This window comes from Nymphalis io, chromosome 20 (assembly GCF_905147045.1).
Source record: "Nymphalis io chromosome 20, ilAglIoxx1.1, whole genome shotgun sequence".
NCBI classification, from domain to species: domain Eukaryota; kingdom Metazoa; phylum Arthropoda; class Insecta; order Lepidoptera; family Nymphalidae; genus Nymphalis; species Nymphalis io.
Genome location: NC_065907.1, coordinates 3,173,482 through 3,195,065, shown reverse-complemented (window position 1 = coordinate 3,195,065; position 21,584 = coordinate 3,173,482). Strand labels below are relative to the sequence as shown.

The 21,584-nt window shown below is 31.9% G+C and overlaps 2 protein-coding genes across 9 annotated transcripts in view; both read left to right on the top strand.

The window, feature by feature from the left end:
- The window catches only part of LOC126776503 (synapse-associated protein of 47 kDa), a 187,407-nt gene that overhangs the window by 33,088 nt on the left and 132,735 nt on the right, over positions 1-21,584 (top strand). For 4 of the 8 annotated variants that reach the window (XM_050499083.1, XM_050499081.1, XM_050499084.1 and 1 more), the window contains 5 exons: positions 3,762-3,899; positions 4,821-4,960; positions 5,571-5,683; positions 6,753-6,866; positions 11,278-12,829. In XM_050499083.1, the coding sequence (XP_050355040.1) occupies positions 3,762-3,899; positions 4,821-4,960; positions 5,571-5,683; positions 6,753-6,866; positions 11,278-11,402 (630 nt within the window). In that variant the 3' untranslated portion in view covers positions 11,403-12,829. Of the gene's footprint in view, positions 1-3,761; positions 3,900-4,820; positions 4,961-5,570; positions 5,684-6,752; positions 6,867-8,257; positions 10,187-11,277; positions 12,830-21,584 lie in introns of those variants that run through there. The other 4 variants (XR_007669955.1, XM_050499086.1, XM_050499085.1 and 1 more) reach the window with 4 other exon arrangements.
- Positions 16,743-21,550, top strand: LOC126776604 (phospholipase A1 member A-like). The gene is made up of 7 exons (XM_050499252.1): positions 16,743-16,759; positions 17,098-17,202; positions 17,626-17,767; positions 18,989-19,137; positions 19,975-20,189; positions 20,524-20,671; positions 21,461-21,550. Exons 1-7 carry the CDS (start codon positions 16,743-16,745, stop codon positions 21,531-21,533), a joined length of 849 nt encoding a protein of 282 aa, XP_050355209.1. The 3' UTR covers positions 21,534-21,550.

The following is a 21,584-nucleotide window of genomic DNA, read 5'->3' as shown; positions in this document are numbered from 1 at the left end:
ATAGAATAGGAAGGCGGACGAGCATATGGGCCACCTGATAATAAGTGGTCAACAACGCCCATAGACATTGGCATTGTAAGAAATGTTAAACATCGCTTACATCACCAATGCGCCACTAACCTTGGGAACTAAGATGTTATGTCCCTTGTGCCTGTAATTACACTGGCTCACTCGATGAGTGGGTGGTACCTACCCAGACTAGCTTGCACAAAGCTCTACCACCAGATCTACATATTTATCTCTAGACTACTTTTATTTATCGCCCGAATCTTTCCGAGAAGTGAGGATTGTCTGGTCTTTTGTCGCCGTTCAGAAGCTATTCCCATCGTCTATATACCTTCGCGTCTCTCACCTCATATATATTTATAGGACAAAATAATCTATTCATTCATATCGCTTATTTCAGACTTGGTTTAGTATTATGTATATATAGAGCTTTGTTGTCGACGTATATGCTCTCCATTTACATAATTATTAGGAGACAATTGTAATGTATCATGAGCACTTAAAGGACATTTTCTATATATCACGAGTATTGTTTATATTTATTATTAAACGTTCCGCGCGATTGCACCCGCGTTAAGCGACACTGCTCCGAACTCACCCAGGGGTGACAATCTAATGTTATATAATTTATCTCAATAAATTACCTACCTAACGCAAAATATTTTTCGAAATTCTATTGCTAGATTATGAGATAAGCACGTTGAAACTAACAAGCAAACAAAGTCTTTATATATTAGTAAAAAATTTACTTCAAGTACCTTAAGAAAAATAAAAATCAGTTAAAATAAGATCCAGATTGAGGTATTTCCTTTGACATTAAACTGTACACAGCAAATATGAGTCATTGAAGTCTATAGATATAAAACTTGTTAAATATCAAAACTGAATGAATGCAGTTTATTCCATAAAACTCATTCTTTAGTCACATACGTGCACATATAACGAGGAAGCGGATGTTGCGGCGAACATCCGGTATGGGAATAGTCTGTCAGCAACTATGTAAATAATGTATTGAACACAAAGTTCTCACTTATGAGTAAAGTTCGTATCGATCGACCGAAAAGAGTTCAGACGCAGGACCAACGACTTTACAGTGCTTTCTGAGGCACGGCAGTGTACTAATTTCCAGACTCCAGTCTGTTACTGAAAATTTTCGACAGAAAAATCCAATAACATTTAGACCTAGCCCTGGGGTTTGAACGCAGGACCTGCATGCCTTTATAGACCACGAACATGAGCCGCTGAACATAATTTATATGTACAATATTTTAAAGTAGATTAACCTAATAAAATGATTAAGTCAAACATAACTTATAAATCATAGAAGACCTACGTGTGACGTCGGCATTAATCTCCATTAAGTATGCGCATGTGACAGACTTGTTAGACTTGCGGACTAACCTTTAAGGGGTAAGTTTAGACGTATCATCGAATAATATATTGAAAACTAGCGACTCTCTACGGCTTCGTGCGCGTTGATCTGAATATACGTCTGACTTGACGCGGACTTTTCTTTCAAACTGTAAAGAACATTTCCACCATTTTATTTTCATTTATTTTATCGATTTACGCGGCGCACGCCATGAAAGCAATTCATGCAGCACGGTTTTTATTTGATAAACAGCATGAAATGTTCTGAACGTTTCTCGTGATTATATCTGTCTGTTTATGGCAAAAGCAAGAATTTAGATAAAGACATTTGAAGTGACATATTATAAATTATATTATATACTTATTTATGTATGTAAATATAGATTATAATGAAATTTTATAGATGGATACAAATGTGGTAGGTATTTAGCTCGCGAGTCATATCGGATATTCTTTTATACAATTTAAAGAGGCGTTACAACAAAGGATTATCTCATTTATTATTGATTAGTGTATTAACATAGTTTTCATCATTTTTACGCGAAGCAAGGCTAAAAATGACTTTGAGTTTCGATTATATAAAAATAATGTTTGTTTTTTTCAAAACACACGTTTCGTAACATATATCGTTAAATTGTCAGTAGTTTTAAATTGTCAATGTACAAGGGAAACTTATTAAAGACGCGATGTTGAACCTTAAAAGTCACTTAAATGTATCTAATACTATAAAAAAATACTTGTATGTACATACTACGTTTTTATAAAAAGTAGCCTCGGATGGGACTCATTGGAATTCAAGTTGTGTAAATGTTTCGTATCAAATTTCATAAAATCGGTTCATTGTCTTAGCCGTGAAAGTGAAAATACAAGCATAGTTACTTTCGCATTTATAATATTAGTATAGAGGTATAACATTACCGAATATAATATATAATGTAAATTTGATATATATCAATGCACGGTTAATGACCCCCTGTGATACGTGATACCATTTTTACCCGGTGAACCTCGAATCCATCTCTGTCACCCGTTAATCCGGAGCGTAGTGGTAGCCGAATAAAAGATGTATGACGTATCATTCCTGGTCCCATAGGAAATGTAACTGTTTATCCAACCATACACACATTGTTAGTAAAACAACGATGTACATACATACGATTTTTATTTCGCGTTATGATTTGAATTTGATTTTGTTACGAGCTCGCTGTCCTTGTCGACAATTAAAATTTAAAATGCAGTGTTGTTTTTCTAACAGAAAAAAAAACATTTTATTTTCTGTAATTGCAATTAAAGGACAATCGTTCAAATAAATATAATTTATAATGCGATGCGTCATGCGACACTTTTTTATGCTGATAATATATTTTTTAATATATGCAAAGTAAATTAATTAAATAAGTATCGATTGTCGCATCATATGCGGGAGACGGCGTAAAATATTAATATTTTATTATATATTAATTAACGCCGTAATCCGATTTTTATGAATATAATTATATCCGACGTAATACATACCAAGGAATGCCAAGATAAAATCAAAAATATGTAATTATCTTTAGATATTCATAAATAGTATTAATAATTAGGTATAGTCCATTGTAAACCATGATTCGGCCGCACTTATAAACGTTGTTTAGCGGCTCTTTAGTAAAGCACAGATTTTACTTTTTCTGTCATTATTGATTTGATATTCAAAAGAAGAAGACACGCCACATAAGACCGTAAGGGATTGCGATAGTAAAGATGTATGAGAAACATTAGCAAGTATAGTTCAGAGGCGCTCGATAGTGTTCTCATTTTACCCCTCTAACTAGGAACAAACATCCTTATTTATTATCCGGATGTTTACGGGTCGAAGGATATGGATTAAGTGATAACAATGCTACGTTACTGAACTTTGAATACTGTGTTTCGTAAGCTTAACTTTAATGACGATTTAGTCTTTAACGTTTTATAAATGTAATATGATTAGAAATATTATATATGTATGTACATCTTTTTCAATAAAAGTATATGAAGAAGCGAGAGCGATTAATAGAAATTTGCGGAAAAGTAATTCTCATAAATGTCAATTGTTTGTCTCATTTTGCAAATGTTCTTGAATTATTGCTCAAGCTCCTCTTATTTCTGTACCCAAATATCTTTAGATATTAAAAAATTCGAGCTACTCTCGACACATTATGAAACGAATTGAAAATTATTTTACCACCAAAAATATAAAAAAGAACAGTCTTACAACAAAACAACAATTATTTTAGATAGAACAAATATTTTAGATATACTTATAGTAGGTGATTTGTCGTTGAAATGATGTTGATAATGTTTTTTGATTACAAAAAAAAATGTATTTAATTATTTTGATAATGTGAATATCTTGTCGACAGAGCATCCTCGGGGAATTCAACCGCGAGCAAGATGCATTCGTCAAAGGCCAGGAAGGCCGCGCTGGCGCCGCTGCTCCCCCATGGGTTGGGGCACCCAACGAGGCTGCACTCAAGGAAGAGTGCCTTTCTCTTTCTACCGTAAGTCAATCGATCAAGTCAATATTATTTTAATGATCTCTATAATATCTGCAATATCTCGGCGATATAGTTTTGTTACTGATTGTTTGAATGTATTGCATATTGATGGTAACCATTCCTCTCGGATTGGAGTTACTCATTCTCACCACCACATTGATATGGACACGAAACCAATACATTAACGTTCAAAAATGTTTGATAACCTTTTCACTTTATAATAATAGCAACGTATGTTTATTTCATTGTTTTTGAATTGTATCATTGGTGAAGTTAAGTGCACAGGACGCGCAGAGTCAGCACTGTTTCGTAGAGTCGACTTTAACAGAAGTTTTTGTATGAAGTTCGTTTAAATTGTTCATTAGTGAGCTGTACCCGGCTCATAATGAGCAAAGTCAACTCACACGAATGTGCGGTAGGCTTGTCGTATTGTTCCATTTTTTCACTATCATCAAATTTTAGTTGGGCATCATTGACTTGTTAACTCTAGATAATGAAAAAAAAATATGTTTTACAATGTGTATTTAGACTTAAAGCTATTAAATATTATTGTTATAAAATGTTAAATAGGATTGATAAAGGGTGTACAGTATAGTAGGATATTTAATGATGTGTGTTTGTATCAGATCTTCGATTCTATAAATTAACACACATTACAACGCCTTGGGTTAATATTTTTCTTAATAAGTAAGCGCGTTTAATTCTAGGCAGCTTTATCGTACGATAAATGCATTTGATTACGATGAAATACAAGCTCATTTCACATTATATAATATGTTATCAAAAACATCCGAGACATAGACCAATCTCTCTGCACTGTCAGGATGGTTCGGTCACGCTACGAGTAATAATTCTCAATACGGTAGAGTTTAAAGCCCAAGATCAGTGTCGATCCTAATCGAAATGTAAATATCTCATCTTTAGGACCGAAGGAACTTCGTACGTGCACCGCCAGCGGGCGTGGAATTCGACTTTGATTACAACAAGATGTACCCAGTGGCTGTCTCCATCATGGATGAAGATCCTAATCTGTCTACGATGCGCTTCGATTTAGTACCGAAAGTGTAAGTTTCAGTCAGAAAGTCTTAAGTCTATATTCGATATAGAAACGGTTACGGTACACTACTAACTGTCAAAAATGTACCACGTTAAGGAGTTGCAGTGTCGATGTCTATGGGCGGTGGTGACCACTATTTATCAGGTGGCTCATTTGTCAATCTCGCTTAATTATTTGAAATTTGTAAATATACTGTTGGCAATCAAGATTGAAATAGGTTTTTAAAAAGACATAAATCATGCCAACTACAGTTTACACACAAAAATAGAACAAAGGAATCAAATGAAATATTATCTATGAAATATCCGCCACAACCGAGAGTCTAAGCAGAAGTGTCTGAAGCCAGCCTGGCAGGCTGATGAGCTCGGCAGGGCGAGTCCCTGCCACGAAGATTATCACGTGATTAAGTCGAGCCGCTAGGCCACGCCCCGTCGGAAGACATTCCTAACAATACTATAAACTAGCTATTATTATAAAATAGGAGTTGCATAAAACGTTTATACCGTATACATATAGTTCTATTTGGTTAACGCGGCGCACTGCACTCCAGTAAATTCTTGTTTTGAAATTATTTTTATTATTGAAGAAATTACAATCGATTATCTGTGTATTTTCAGCATCACGGAGGAGAACTTCTGGCGGAACTATTTCTACCGCGTGTCGCTTATCTGCCAAGCCAACGAGGCCGACGCTGCTGGCGGACGTCAGTCCAGCGCTGAAGATTCCCAAGGTTAGATGATTCATTACTAAAATATCATTCATTGATAATTTTTCATATTAATTCATTCCGATCATCTTTCTTAGGATTGATATCTTTTGGGAAGTAATCGACTCATCAAACATTTTCTGTTTAACATTGTCATTTGTAAATATATTGCGTCCATGAATTATATTCAATGAAATTAATTTTACTTTAGATTATATTGCTCGTTAATATCTTTATCTTAAAAAGGTTACTTACTATCTTATAAACATTTTTTACCATTTAGATTATTCGTATAAATATATCGGTCTTGTGGTTATGTATAAGGCCCCTTATGCCGAGGTCTTGGGTTCAAATCCCAGGTCGGGCCAGTATAAATTTTATTGAGTTTTTCAATCGAAAATTCTCAGTAGCAGTAGCGCGAAGTTTGAAAGTTGGAAATGCCACTGCGCCTGAACTGTCACCGGTCCCATCGGGTCATGAGAGTGAGAGACTGCAACCGTGATTGTGGACACACCTTTTTATTATATATATAGTTATATGTCCTGCGCAGTTGACTAATCTGTCGTGAGATTTGTTGCTGTGGTCGAAATCGATTAGAAGGACATCATCATAAACATAACATAACATATTTGTAAGAACGTATTACGTTCTTACAAATATCCTTATATCGACACGAAAGTTCAGAAAAGAAAGTTACGTAAGGCATATTAAAATAAATAGTATTCGTAGCATTGGTGAGTCACGGCCTTACTTATCTTTAGTAAAATAATGATTTATCTCTTTCTGTCATTATTTATTTGAGATTCGAAAGAAGAAGACACAGCATTGTTTAACTAATCACTCGTTGAACAACGTTTATAAGTAAGGCCGTTTATATATATTAGTTTCATTTCATTGTACGTTTATAGTAAGTAGGTCACGCCAAATTTTTTAACATGGACTTTACTTAGTAGCTAGTTTAACAGCTATGGCTAAGTTTTTCTTTTTCGTTTATATTTTTAATTTAGTTTTTAATTTGTAAACATCATTTTTTTTTTCATTCATATTTTTGTTTTTTTTTTACCACTTTTTTTGTTTTCCCCGAAACTCCCAGATGATAAATCAGCCAGCGAAAATCTCATTACTAAAGAGAAAGCGTCACAAGACACGATAGCCGATGCGAAGAAACGAATAAAATCCCTTAAAGTCGATAGAGAAAACGATGATGGTAAGACACCGTGACCGTTCTACGAACTAAACTAATTTAATAATAATAATAATAATATCCTGGGACATTTTTCACACACGGCCATCCGATCCCAAATTAAGCTTGTATAAAGCTTGTGCTATGGAAACCAGACAACTGATATACTACATATACTACTTTTCTTTTGTAAATACATACTTATATAGAAAATTACACCCAGACTCAGGACAAACAGACATGTTAATGCACACAAATGTCCGTCCTGGGTGGGAATCGAACCCACAACCTTCGGCGTGAAAAGGCAAGTATCTACCAACCACGCCAACCGGCTCGTCAAATATAAAAATACTGGGGCTGTTATTTTTTTGTTATTATATAAATTTTATATAATAACAAAAAAAGTAACAGCCCCATATAGATAAAATCTTATTAACAAAAAAAAATCCATTTTTATTTATTTGTCATACATGTAATAGAACTTTTTATTCGACATAACTGCCCCCTATCTCGTTTTAAACGCAATGTCACGTTTACGTTTCGAAGTGTCAAAAATGTATAGAATATTCTTTTCGTAGCGTCAACGTGATAATGTGCGTTCGCAGTACGGATACTTAATTAATATTATTGTTTGTGTATTTTACGTCCAGAGTTATTTTGTCTTATCATTTCTTTAATTTAGTAGTATTCATTGTGTTATTTCGTAAATCATTTAATATTATGTACTTATATTAAACGTAACCAACTTTGAGGAATACATGTTATGTTTTGAAACATGAATTTCTTTCAAACGCAATTGAAAATATAATGACGATATTATAAGGTTTAAAGATTCCCATAGACAATTTCACTAACATGGAAACAATAAATTAAATTAAAATTAAATGATCGGAAGTTGTTACCGGTTATTTAACCATTTAATGTATTTACTTTTAAAGTGGGTGCGGTTTAGTTAAATACATTAAATGACCTTACTCGTTATGAATTATTTATCATTAAATTATTATAAATACAATAGAATATACCAAAACAAATGTTTATATATAGTAAGTCGAGATGACTCAGTGGTTAGAACGCGTGAATCTTAACCGATGATCGTGAGTTCAAACCGGGCAAGCATCAATGAATTTTCATGTGCTTAATTTGTGTTTATAATTCATCTCGTGCTTGACGGTGAAGGAAAACCTGCATGTGTCTAATTCCACGGAAATTCTGCCACATGTGTATTCTACCAACCGCATTGGAGCAGCGTGGTGGGATAAGCTCCAAACCGTCTCCTCAAAAAAAAAAAGGCGAGGAGCCCTAGCCCAGCAGTGGGACATTCACAGGCTGTTACTGTACTGCACTGTATATTACTATAAATGTTTATATGGATTGTGTTAAAAATATGTTTTTCTTTCGTTTTCGGAATGCAGCTTAAGCCAGGCACGGACACCAAGGAGCATCGTATCACTTTTCATACATAACACCTTAAAACGAAAGCTTAAAATTATAACACGTCAACAATGAGTGTTATTTATATAATCATACGATTGTATCTATTGGATGGTATTCGAAGCTCTCCGATATAGATGCTTGCATTATTTATTATATAAAATTTCCCCTAGAGTATTGTTTTGATCTTGATAAGGTTATGCCAAGATAGTATTAAATTGATGAATTTCGAACGCCATCAACAAACCAGAGACGAGGTTTGTGTGCGAGTTTAAAAAAACCAGCTATAACCGGTTTTATTGAGAGGACGATGTGACGTCACAAAATTGAATATGGCGGCGTCATCGATTCAATTTTCACTGTTGATCTCTTAATATTTATATATTGTTTTATATATGTATGAAATTTACGCATATTGTTGGCCTATTGTTTTAATTTATAAATTTTAAAGTTTATGAGCTATATCACTATACTATCATATCTACATTCTCGTTGTTATATCGTGTGTCGTTTAACTATAATTGGATGTTACATGACAATATATAACTTTTTATCCTATTATCAAGTTACATGTATATATATATGTATAACAAGTTTTATTTTTTAATATATTACTCTTGTAGCTTTACCGTAATAGCTATTTTCATAATGTTATTGTCATGAGAGGTAGCGTCTCTTCTCGTAACATACTATGCGTTACACGGTAGAGATATATAACTATGGTAATTTCAGTAGCGGACGTTTATTTTTCAAAGTGATTTAAATATATAGTGTTAAAATATTTATTCTCTATGGAAAGTATTTCAATGTAAACTGAATGTTATGTAGGTTTATGCATAAGTAATTAAGGTATAAAATAGCGTCACATATAACTCTGTTCTGTAGCTACAAATTGTTATAAGTGGTTTTAACATTGCTACTACGATTTTGAACCTTATGCCGTTCGCTTAAGCGTGCTCGATGATATCGTTTTTTTTTTTTTTGTTTTTGTATTACTCAAAGTTGGTTATAATTATTTCAAGGCTAATGGTAATTTGTTTTTATTTAAAGTAGCAATGTTGAAACTATTTCCTTCACGCTGTGTTGTCAGAATTTTATCAATCGTTAAAATTGGGAAATCATTACCGAGAATTGTTGGTGTCTTTTTTGAATTTGTGTAATTCGAATCAATCATTTCGAGAGTGATTCGAATTCGAAATTGGGCGGCAATGCTAAAGAATATGGCAACATTGAGTAAACTTCAAAATTAAATGCCATTTACAAAATTTAATTCCCAAAAATTACTATTTAAATGTTAGTTGAAATATGGCGGCATTTCGTTATTCGAAATGAAATGTGAAATTTATTACAATATCGTGCCGTTATTGAAAATTAATTTAAATTTAAAAATAAATGAAATAAAAGCAATTCAAACTATTTACTGTGTCTTTAAATCGAATATTAAATAGTTCAAATAAGACCTCAACGATTATAAAATTTATAAAGAAAATATATTTCAATATATTATAGCCGTCACATATCACTCACGGGTGACAGTCAATTAACACACTAACTGCCGTTTCAGCCGCGTTCCCGATTACATCTGACAACACAATTCGTATTTCGAATTCTTTTATAATTATTTACAATTTAGGACTCCATTATATGTCTAATAATCCCAGTGTTTATAATGTTGTGTAGATTTAGTTGATATAATTAAGATGGTAATGTAATTTAACGATGACAGGTGATAATGGCAGGCCTATTTACCATAGCCGGCTTATCTTCTTCGTTCTCTTTAGCTGACACGTTCGTAGCAATAATCGATGGTTAAATGGTTTCGATATACGGTGTCTTAAAAATTATATTAAATAAACAAAAAATGTCTTTTATCTATCGATGTACCTTTTTAGAAAGTAACGGTTTTTTTTTCATAGTAAATGATAAAAGTAGACACGAGTCTTTTTAAAATGCTCAAAAAAAAAATGATAAGCACTGTAAAGTCTTGGCGTCTTAATCAAGAACAAGATTTGTGTGTTTTTAAATATTTTTGCAACGATATATAATGTATAATTTGAAATCTCGATAATTCCAGATAATTTATCTGTGGAACTTGTCATTGATGTTTAGGTAAATCCCGATTCGATGCTTCCTGTCTTTGTTCCAATATAATTTATTATGATTTAGCTGATAAACCCCGCATATAATAGTTACGGCATTGGCGTAACATTCTATCGTCAATAACAAAGAAATGTTTAGTGAAATTATAACATTATAGATATTAATGGCATTTATAGTTAGTTATTATGAATTGAAATAATTATATTATTCTAAAATAATATTGGTCTTGTTATTTTATATCATTTGTCATAATAGGTCCCTTATCGAGTAACAAAAATATAAAAGTACTTATTTAACTCTTTGTAATATATATACACAAACTGTCATACTTTAGTAATTTTCTAATAATTTAGTAATATTAAATATAAATAATATACAGTATATTAAGTATTAAAAGTTTGTTAGAATATTTTAATATAATTGGGAACGATAGAGAAGACAAAATAGCTCTGCACTTAAAGGTACCAATATGTTTCTTATAAAATATTACAGCAATATGTGGTTGCAATATTCTCAAATGTTATGTTCGCCTTGCCATAAGAAAAAAATTCTTAAAAATATTGCCAGAAAATGTATATTTTATAATATATATTTGCAATCATGATGTGAGCAGTGAAATAAGCCTTGATAAAGATTTATTTAAATACTATATGAATGTTAAAAATAATGAGTCGGAATTCATTTTTAGCAAGTAGCAGTACCGTTAGAATTAATTATAAAAAATTAAATATCAATAAAGTGAGCCCAGCCCTTAATATGCCCTCTAATACTCGAACATCAAACAAAAATATTCAGTATTTTTTTTCAATATTGCTAGCAACACTATTGCAGCCACAAATTGCAGTGAACATGTGACGTTTTAAAAAAACACATTTGAAAATGATATACATAAATATTGCAGAGCAATGGGAGAAAGAGTTGGAAGCTGAATTGAATGAGTACGAAGTTGTCGCAGAAAAGACCAGCGACGATAAGTGGGAGAAGGAATGCGAAGACCTGCTCGGTGATGACGTTGATCTCAAATAATTCAGAACGCAGTCAAAAACAACCGAAGACCTTAACTTAATAGATCATGACCACAAAACATAGGCTACATTAAAAATGCCATACACACACATACAATTAATATTAATTATTATTAATACATTTTTTTTTATTTATTATGTTATGATGTTTAATTATTAGAAAGTGTATTATGTTGTTTGTAATTAAAATTAATATTGTGTGTGTGTGTATTCCCGACAAGCCTATCAAAAACATGGTCTATGTCTATCATTTGTCTATGATTATCAATATTTGCAATAGCTTCTACTATTTTTTGGATTTTAAATTTATAATAATATATTAATCATTCCAAATAAGCTTACACAGTTGTTTCTGAAGATTGACGTCATCGCTATTTATATTATTTTTATTGTTTTATGATATGTAATTATTGTGTCAATTGTTTGTAAGTTTGTAAATATTATGTTTGCTATATCATTTAGGATGAATGTTGCGTGTGAAACGTTGCACCATCTACACGTATCCATTCATGATAGTATAAAATATATAAAAACCCAAAATAATAGTTATTTAAAATCCATATATAAAACTATGTAACAGATTAAATAATTATAAAGTTTTTTTTTAAATAAATACTTTAATCTGTTTAAATCAGATTCTCATTGACGCATTTGGTAGCTTGTTGGTTTACATTATAAATAAATCGTATAGAAATAATATTTATCACTTAATACAATCAATTTCCCATGAAAAAAAACTATAATTAATGATAATAATAAGAAAATAAGATATACGTTAGTTGCTGTAATCATATTTAATATAAATAATTTACTTCTTAAAGAAACTTGGTATTTCTTGACTTCTACGTGTTTCATGTTATATTAATAAAATAAAGTAAGTTAATAAGGTCGTTTTTAGCTTACTGTTTCTCTGAAGTCTATTTTTTGTCTATTCACAATTTTATTAATTCAATATAAAACAATATTTGTATTGGTCATACAAATATATCTTACTGTAATGCTTCGAAGAGAACGCCAAGTTCATGGGCATAGCAATTGATTTTTATTTTTTTTATCAGATACTTTTCTACTCTAATGCTTTATGTCCACCCACTAAAACCATGCATTTTAAAAGGTTTGCGTTTTGTGAGACTTTAATATAATAATAAATATTAATTTAATTTGTTTTTAATCTGTGGGATTGCTAGAAATCCCAGTAAATATGATTATGGCTTTTAATTGTGACGGGTGGGCACAGATTATGCTAATTTTACGAGATATGGAATATAGTTATTTTATTGTCTGTATAAAATCTGTTTATTTTGCTATTTTCTTCAAATTTTCTTTAATTAAGAGCATAATATATTGTTCTAGTTAGTAAGATTCTATTGTTTATAAACATTCCTTAAATGTGTGTGTAAATGTGAAATAAAATTTTTGTCAAGTTTTTGTCTTTTTTTTTACTTTAATCCTATTTATAGAATAGTTTTTTTATGTCCAGCCTTTTAATCTGAAGCTTAAAAGGCTGGACTTTTAATTATGCAAACGAGATGGAGGCTTACCTGATGGAAAGTGACTACCACTGGCCATGGAAACCCGATTACAGGTGCGACGCTGGTCTTTAGTGACTGATTTAAATGAAATGGTTTAGATAACGTCGTGGATAGATGACCTGGGTTTTAACCAAAGACGTAGAGTTCCAGCCCGACTTAGTTCTCATTTTCTTAAATTGTGTTTATAATTAATCAATTCCCTCGTGCTAGACGACGAAGGAAAACAGGATGTTTTCTTCAGGTCTTGGATGAAATTCTATCACATTTTATTTAATCCTCCAACTCAAAGTTGAGTAATTTGGAAAAATGAGCTCTAAACCCTTTCCTTAAGGGTGTGATTCCTTTTTCTTAGACATTTACGTGCTTTTTTTAGACTTTAATGAGGTTAAGGTTTTTAATTTTTTTTTATAGAAAGATATATTAAAATAAAGTCTACTTTCGAGTTTTTATAAGCATCTTTGAATGGTCATGCTAGTTATCATTACATTTCCTATTACATATTAATATGATTGGCATTTAAAAAAAGAAATATTATTAAATAATACTTATAATTATAAAATATATATATTATAATAATATATAATAATAATACGATAATAAAACAAAATACTGATTATGTCATTTAATTTTCCGTTGATATATATATAGACTGATCTAAAAGTAACGATGGTTTTGGTGCCGCATTCCATGTTCCAATAAGAATTTTTAAAGAAAAAATCAGAATCATCTTTTGTCCACAATGTCAATAGAATTGCTGGCTATTTCAAAAGCACTAACATATATTCAATCTATGGGCTTACAAAATTGCGTTTTATTAACAGACATTAAAAGTGCATTACTCCACCTCAGTGTTTTAGGGCGAAGAGGATTACCCATAGCATACAATATCTTAAGAATATTGCACCAATTGCAGTTCATGTAATTTTACAATGGATACCGTCTCATATAGGCATCAATGGTAATGAGGAGGCTGACCGTTTAGCAAAAGAAGCAATTTTATCAGGAAGGGTAATTAATATACAACCAGATTTTTCTGAATGGTAATTGGAAAGAGTATTTCGATGAAATATCTGAAAATAAGGGAATTTGGTATCGAACAATTCAAAGAGAGTCTCCTCACATATCTTGGTTTAACAGGTATAAAATAAAGAAGTTATATATTATTACAGCTCATCGTCTGAGATCTGGGCATATCCCATCAAAAAGCTTTGGTTTCCTTATGAAAAAAATTGATTCTCCTAATTGTGATAGATGTGGACGTATTGAAGATCTACGTCACTTGTTGATGGAATGTGCCAAGACACAGAATCAGAGAAAATTACTCTTAAATAATTTAAAAGTATGTTTGTTCGATGTTGGAATCTGCTAGGATGCTCCTGGAATTTTATCAACAATACAACAATGTATGTACAATGGGACTGACGTGCCTGTGTAGGACAAAAGTCCCTAAATTAAATAAAGAAAAAAAAAAAAGAGTTTTATGCTCTATGTATATGCAATCAACTGATTTCTTGTATATGTCTATATAAGTAAAATTAAATATATTGACATTAAAAACAGACGCAGTTAAAACTTTTTCTTTGTTATGAAAATATCTATTTCGTTCGTTAACACTTATTAATTTAATTCAATTTATTGGATCTTTATGTCGTTATGCGATGCTTTAATAGTTTCCAGATACGTTATTGATACAACCTTGCTAAACGCATGTGGAAGTTCACTTATATTTAATATGTATTCCTGTGTACAAGCTTATTCTAAATCAATCTAATTAATAATATATAATTTTAAATACATTTAGCTTTTTTTTTTAATTTTTAAATTGTTGACGAAGACTTAATATTTTTTTAATGTTAAAATGTATAAATATAATCATGTAAATAACATCTTATAAATGTGAGACAAGTGTATATAGTAGTGTATCTCTTTCATTTGCGTGGATGTGAAGAAATATATATTCGTCTCTGTTTAATTACAATACATTCATACGGCAGCGGCAATTTTTTCTGTTTTTTTTTTTTTCTTTGTTTTATAGACTTCATATGATTTCATGACACTTTTAATTACATTTTATAAGAACACGACGTGTTTTAATTCATTTGATTACAGATGTTTAATCATTACATGTTGATCGTTCAATTAATAAAATTTAATAATGAATAGGTTATTTTTTTTTATTTGTGAAAATGAACGAGAAATCGAAAGCGCTTTTTTTAACAGGTTCGTATGTTTATTTTTTATTAAAGCACTTAGCTATAGTAACGTAAAGTGCAGTGATCAGTTCCGTTTTAAACTTAGGACGCGTATGGCGTGAAGAGCCCTTCCATGTTAAGGCCTCTTTTGAATGTACCAGTGTGTTTATACATTTAAAAGTATATTTGATGATTTATAAAATTGTAACAGCTCGTAAATGTCTCACTGCTGGGCCGTCCTCTTTTCATTTTGAGAAGGTTTTAATTTTATTCCACCGTTCTTCTCCATTACGCTGGTGGTTTTGGCATTTCGTTCGATATGTGCTGGTTTCCTTAAGTTTTACTTCACTGTTTAATACGAGATAAATAACAGACATGAAATTTTAGTGCTGCTTATCCAGGCTTTAACTTTAAATCTTCAGTGCGTTCTATCTGGTCGAATAGATTTCTATCGTTGTTTTGAAATATCCTAGGTATTTAGGATATATGTTTATACAATATAATAATTCAATAATGTATATAATAACAAATAATAACCGTTGTTAATGTGATGTCTAGAAGGTCGCTATACAAGGCATTTGCAAAAAACCTTGAGTTTTTTCTTTCAAATTATAAAAATATATAAAAACATATGCATTGTTACAATTATATATGTACACATCACATCACCGAGTTCTTATGTACTCAAATTTGTGTTTTTATCATTTCGTGCTCGATGTGAGTGTGGTTACGTTATACGTACAGGCTGATATATCTTTGGTACACCCCAGCCTTCATTCGGAACACAGTCCTTTGCTTTATTTATCCAACTAAACACTACTTACTACTGTTATGCGAACTGTCAATATTATCTTTGATCAAAGATATTGTTGATATTGATGAGGTCATAGACAATTTCGTACTTTTTAATGATTTGACATATTATTAACAATTAAAAAAATCCCTAATTATTTCGTTATTTCATGTTTTTCAGTATTAGTTTTTATTGAATGTCGGGTAGACACAAATGTGGCTTTATCCCAGGATAGCTACCGTCAGATATTGCGAAGTTTTAGGCCAGGTGAGATATTTTTATTTCTTATAAATCATTATTTAATTGTGATTCCGTAACAGCCTGTGAATGTCCCACTGCTGGGCTAAAGGCCTCCTCTCCTCTTTTTTTTTTTTGAGGAGTAGGTTTGTAGCTTATTCCACCACGCTGCTCCATTGCGGGTTGGTGGAATACACATGTGGCAGAATTTCCGTGGAATTAGACACATGCAGGTTTCCTCACGATGTTTTCCTTCACCGTAAAGCACGAGATGAATTATAATCACAAATTAAGCACATGAAAATTCTGTGGTGCTTGCCCGGGTTTGAACCCACGATCATCGGTTAACATTCACGAGTTCTTACCACTTGGCCATCTCGGCTCTTTATTATTATATTTGTTATTATTATTATTTTGACCAAGTCATAATTGTGATTGTTAATATAAATTATTATTTTATTTTATTCTTTGCATTACACACAGATAAATTCGCTAAGCTTTTCGCAGGTGTGTTCGTTGCCTAAGAGTTCTTGTCGGTGTTTGCACACAATATGTGATATATGATAGTAGTCTTTGGAACTAAGATTATGACCCTTGTACACAGGTACAGAGTTTAACTACAGAGTTAAGTGGTTCATTCATTATTCAGACCTGAACGCAACAATGTTAAGCTTAGTTATGCTGAGGTATAAAGCAAAGCAAGTAAATATCTGTTTTTTATATATTACATTATGTTGTTTGTTAAATATTTCCAGCGCCAGAAGGACGAACGACGAACTTAGGTGATGTAAGGATAATTTATGTTAAGTAAGTATACATTGTTCCTATATAAAAAAGTTTATAAAGGAAAACGTTTGAAAGTTTATCCTAACATGCTGGTTTTTTTTGTTATTAATTTGGTTTATTTTGTTATTAAATTTTTATTATTTTTGATATTTTTAGTCAATCCGTTAAAAATCAGATTTCACTTCGCTTTAAAAATATAACATTATTATTGGATAATCCTGAGTTTGACCTTCAGAAACCGACAGTGTTTTATATTCACGGGTGAGTTTTTAGTTTTTTACATACATGTGAGAATATAAAATTGTTAATGTACCTAAATTGTATTTTATGAACATTACATATTAAAACAATAAAACAGTTTCATAATTAATTAATTCTTTACAATGTAATCTTCATTCCCATGGATTTGGGTTCCAAAATCAGAGTGGGGTTAACAAAAGTAAATGGGCTTTTAATCAAGAAATTCTTAGTAGTTGGCATTGGACTTTGCCAATATTATAATCTCATATCGTTCCTGCAATCTCTGCTTGTGTGGTATTACTAACAAATTCTAGATGAGGGGAGTAGAGTGTAATAAAGAAAATCATTGAAATTTGGCAAAAAACATATACTGTTTTTGGTAGTAGTTTTTAATTTTCATAGTTTTCTTTTATTTGCTACTAAATAATGTTTTCAATTTTAAAGTTACGTAGAAATTGCCAGTGATGCGAGCGTTTTGTGCGTGATGGACGCTTATGTCAAACGCGGTGATTACAATATATTGGTGCTGGACTGGGCGAACCTTGCGTTTGGAAATTATTTGAATGTTGTGGTTAATATTAAAAAGGTGAGTAGAAATTATAAAATAAAATAAGTGGTCTGGGAATTAGTCTACCCGTACAACCGATTGTTTTTATTAATACGCCATATGAAATTGGCGTTATGTACGGGAGGAATATAAAGTATTTTTTTTTTGTAAAATATATTTAATTAATCAAAGTATGCACCGTTGTTATCTATGCACTTTTGCCATCTCATAGGTAGTTCATCGATCCCTTTACTAAAAAAACCATGGGGGCGAGAATCAATAAACTCTTTGAAGACGGTTTGGACTGCCGCATCGGAGTTGAATTTTTTTCCTTGTAAGAAATTGTTCAAATTCCGGAAAAAACGGAGTACGTGGATGTCGCAGACACTCCAATTGTAGCTCATCTAACTTAGTGGTTGTTTGTTGTTCAGTGTGTGGTCTTGCGTTGTCGTGAAGCAGCAGTGACCTAGAGCGATTGACCAATTTCGGTTGTTTTGCAGCTAGTTCTTCCTTCATGGTTTGCAGTTGCTGACAATAGATATCTGCCGTAATCGTTTGACCAGATTTTAGAAAGCTGTAGTGAACGACACCGGCGCTAGTCCACCAAACACTCACAAGTACCTTTTTCTGAGCCAATTTTCGTTTAGGGCAGGATTTGGCTGGGTCTCCAGGGTTCAGCCATTATGACGAGTACTTCCGATTATCGTACAGTATCAACTTTTCATCACAAGTAATGATTCGATTTAAAATACCTTCATTATTGTGTTCGTTGAGCAAAGTAACACAGCAGTCGACGCGTGTTTGCAAGTTCGATTCAATCAATTCATGAGGTACCCATTGTTCAAGTTTTTTTACTTTCCCGATTTGTTTGTTTTATCACGGGGTTGGTTCTGAACGTCGAAATTTCCAGAACGAAAACGTTGAAACCAAAATTGGAATTCTTAACCAAAGAGGAGATATTTCAGATCAAAGCGGTCAGTACGACAAAACACTAATTTCCTATATAAGGACCTAATATAATAATTATAGAATACCCATTCACGAAGATTTCTATATTATTTAGATTCCTTAATATAAGTTTAAAAATATTAATTTTTTACTCAAATTTTCACTCACGATTGAATTGCAAAATTAGGTACATATCAAAACAATAAACAGTATTTTGAAATACTTTATGTTTTGTAACAATAAAATATCATAGTATTATTTGTAGTGGTAATGTTATTATTGATATAGATAGAAATTCCCTTTGATGTTTAGGTCGGAAAAGAGTCAGGAAAAGCTTTGGGTAAGTTGCTGAAGAACGGTTTGTCTGTCGAGGGCTTACATTTAGTTGGGCATTCCGCTGGCGCCCATGTAGCGGCTGTTGTAGCGAGAGTTTTGAAGAAAAATAATTTCACAGTTCCTAGGTAAGTGTTTTAAGGTAAAAATAAATGGAACTGTTATAGCAATACTTTATTTGGATTAGAATGTTCGCGTTTTCGCATTAATTTATTAATATTGTAAGTACACTCAGGTGTGTTCTGTTCAATTCATGTATGTTGATTTTCTCTAAGATATTTGTTAAGTTGTCACTTTAAATTTTTTTTTACGTTTTAGTATCGATAGAAAACCTTCTCACCCGACTTTAATACTGAAAGGGTATGATCAGCAAATTTCATAAATATATGTTTCTTTTTGTTTGAATTGACTCGATAATTGCGCCAAGGTTTGTTAATAATAAAACATAAAATGTATTGTTCAGTAAGGAACGTTTAGAGCAAGATAAAACAACAACACATCTCTATCTATGTGTCTATATATTTAATTGAAATACATAAGTTATGTACTTATTAGTTTTATTATGTCATATTATATTATGTTTACCACTGGTGGTAGGGCTTTGTGCAAGCTCGTCTGGGTAGGTACCACCTACTCATCAGATATTCTACCGCAAAACAGCAGTATTTGGTATTGTTGTGTTCCGGTTTGAAGGGTGAGTGAGCCAGTGTAATTATAGGCACAAGGGACATAAAATCTTAGTTCCCAAGGTTGGCGCATTGTAAGACATGTTAACCATCCCTTATATATCAGTTATTATATATATATAATAACTGAAATGAGGTAGTGCTTACTAAGTTTCCGTCTTCTTTTCTTGGAACGATCTTTGCATTGAATCAATAACCGCTTCACATAGAACTGTTATTCCATATTTTTATTAATAATAAAGTATCTAATTACTTAATAAAATATATTCTAATTTACAGATTGACTGGTCTAGACCCTGCGTATCCAGGATTTTATCCAGCGATCGATACGCCTCCCATCGGTTCCAAAGATGCAGTTTTTGTAGACATCATTCACACAGATAGTGGCAAGTACGGGACTCCGTTCAGCACCGGACACGCGGATTTCTGGCCTAATGATGGCAAATCCACGCAGCCAGGATGCCCGCCTGTCACTCTTATTTTAACGAATGAAAGTGAGTTTTTAACTTCGAAGTTCAAATTTTGATCAATATCTATTTTTTTAGGCCATCAAAGTATATTCTGTTTGGTTTATATTCCAACGTGTAATAGCATTTTTAATATTATTCGATTCATTCAATTCGATTTTACACATATATTATTTTTATGGACAAAGGGATTAAAATGTCATGGAGTGTTGCTAAATTAACTTTGGTTATATCGAGTTTCCTGGCCTAGACGTATAAGATTTTCTTGGAAATATGCAGGTTTTGGATGTTTTGTTTCACCACCGAGCACTTGACTTCGCGAACTGATTATTGATATATGTATATTTAACTTACTTTTCAGATTTCTGCAGTCACTGGCGTTCATGGCAGTACTGGGCGGAGTCGGTAACCGGTGGCAGCTTCGTGGCGAGAAAGTGCACTAATTACAATGCCTTTTTAAAAGGGAACTGTAGTGAAACAGCTCACATGGGTCTTCTCGCTAAGCCGGAGTAAGAATTGTGTCTATTTTATTAGTTCTGCTCATGGTAACAGATTGTGTACTTTATGAAAACCTCTCGATTATTATATTTAGACCCATATCCTGTGTTATTATTATTAATAAATATTAAAAATACATGATTCAGCGTAATGCTTGCAGATTAACATAATCAGAAATGTCATTTTGTTTTCTTTGTTGTTATTACGAAATCAAGTTGTATGCTAATTAGGTTGTGTCTATGTGTAATGTAATTTTTAATTTTTGTGGTGTATAAGAAAGTGTATTCAATCTATCTTTTAAAACTATATTTCACGAACAGCCATTTCTGTTAGACATTAATTTAAAAAACTTTTAACCTCGATTAATACTATTTTCCTGCAAGTACTTAAATATATGGGTAAGAATTATATTCAAGTACCCAGTTACATTAATAGATAAAACATACATTAATAGATACAGATTTTAACTGAAGACAGTTGGCTTAAATCAGGACAAATACCACTGTGTTGTTATGTTTATAAAAAATAATTGGAGATTTATAAAATATCATCGGAGAAGGAAAACATCCTGAGATAACTTGTATGTGTCTCATTCCGTCGTAATATTTGTGTCCACCACAAAAGTAGCCGAAAAGTTTTAACCCGTCTCAAGAAGAGAGGTCTTTGACCAGCTGGGTGACATTTATGGCCTTTTACAGATATAGCTTTTTAGGTACAGGTGCCAAAAAGATTGTCATAATTATCTGAACTTATGTGTCCATATTTTATTCATTTATTTAAGTGATTTATATGCTTTTCAGATTACGTGGCAATTTCTACTTACGTACAGCAGCGAATGAACCTTTCGCTTTAGGCGAGACAGGATTTATATGAAAAAAAAAATAGAATTTAAAAGTATAAAGTAATAAAGTAAAGTAGAATTGT

Excerpts from the sequence above, each read along its gene's own strand:
- LOC126776604 (XM_050499252.1), top strand. Across the intron at positions 17,203-17,625 it reads ACAGTGTTTTATATTCACGG|TTACGTAGAAATTGCCAGTG; the intron begins GTGAGTTTTTAG and ends TCAATTTTAAAG. Across the intron at positions 20,190-20,523 it reads TCTTATTTTAACGAATGAAA|ATTTCTGCAGTCACTGGCGT; the intron begins GTGAGTTTTTAA and ends CTTACTTTTCAG.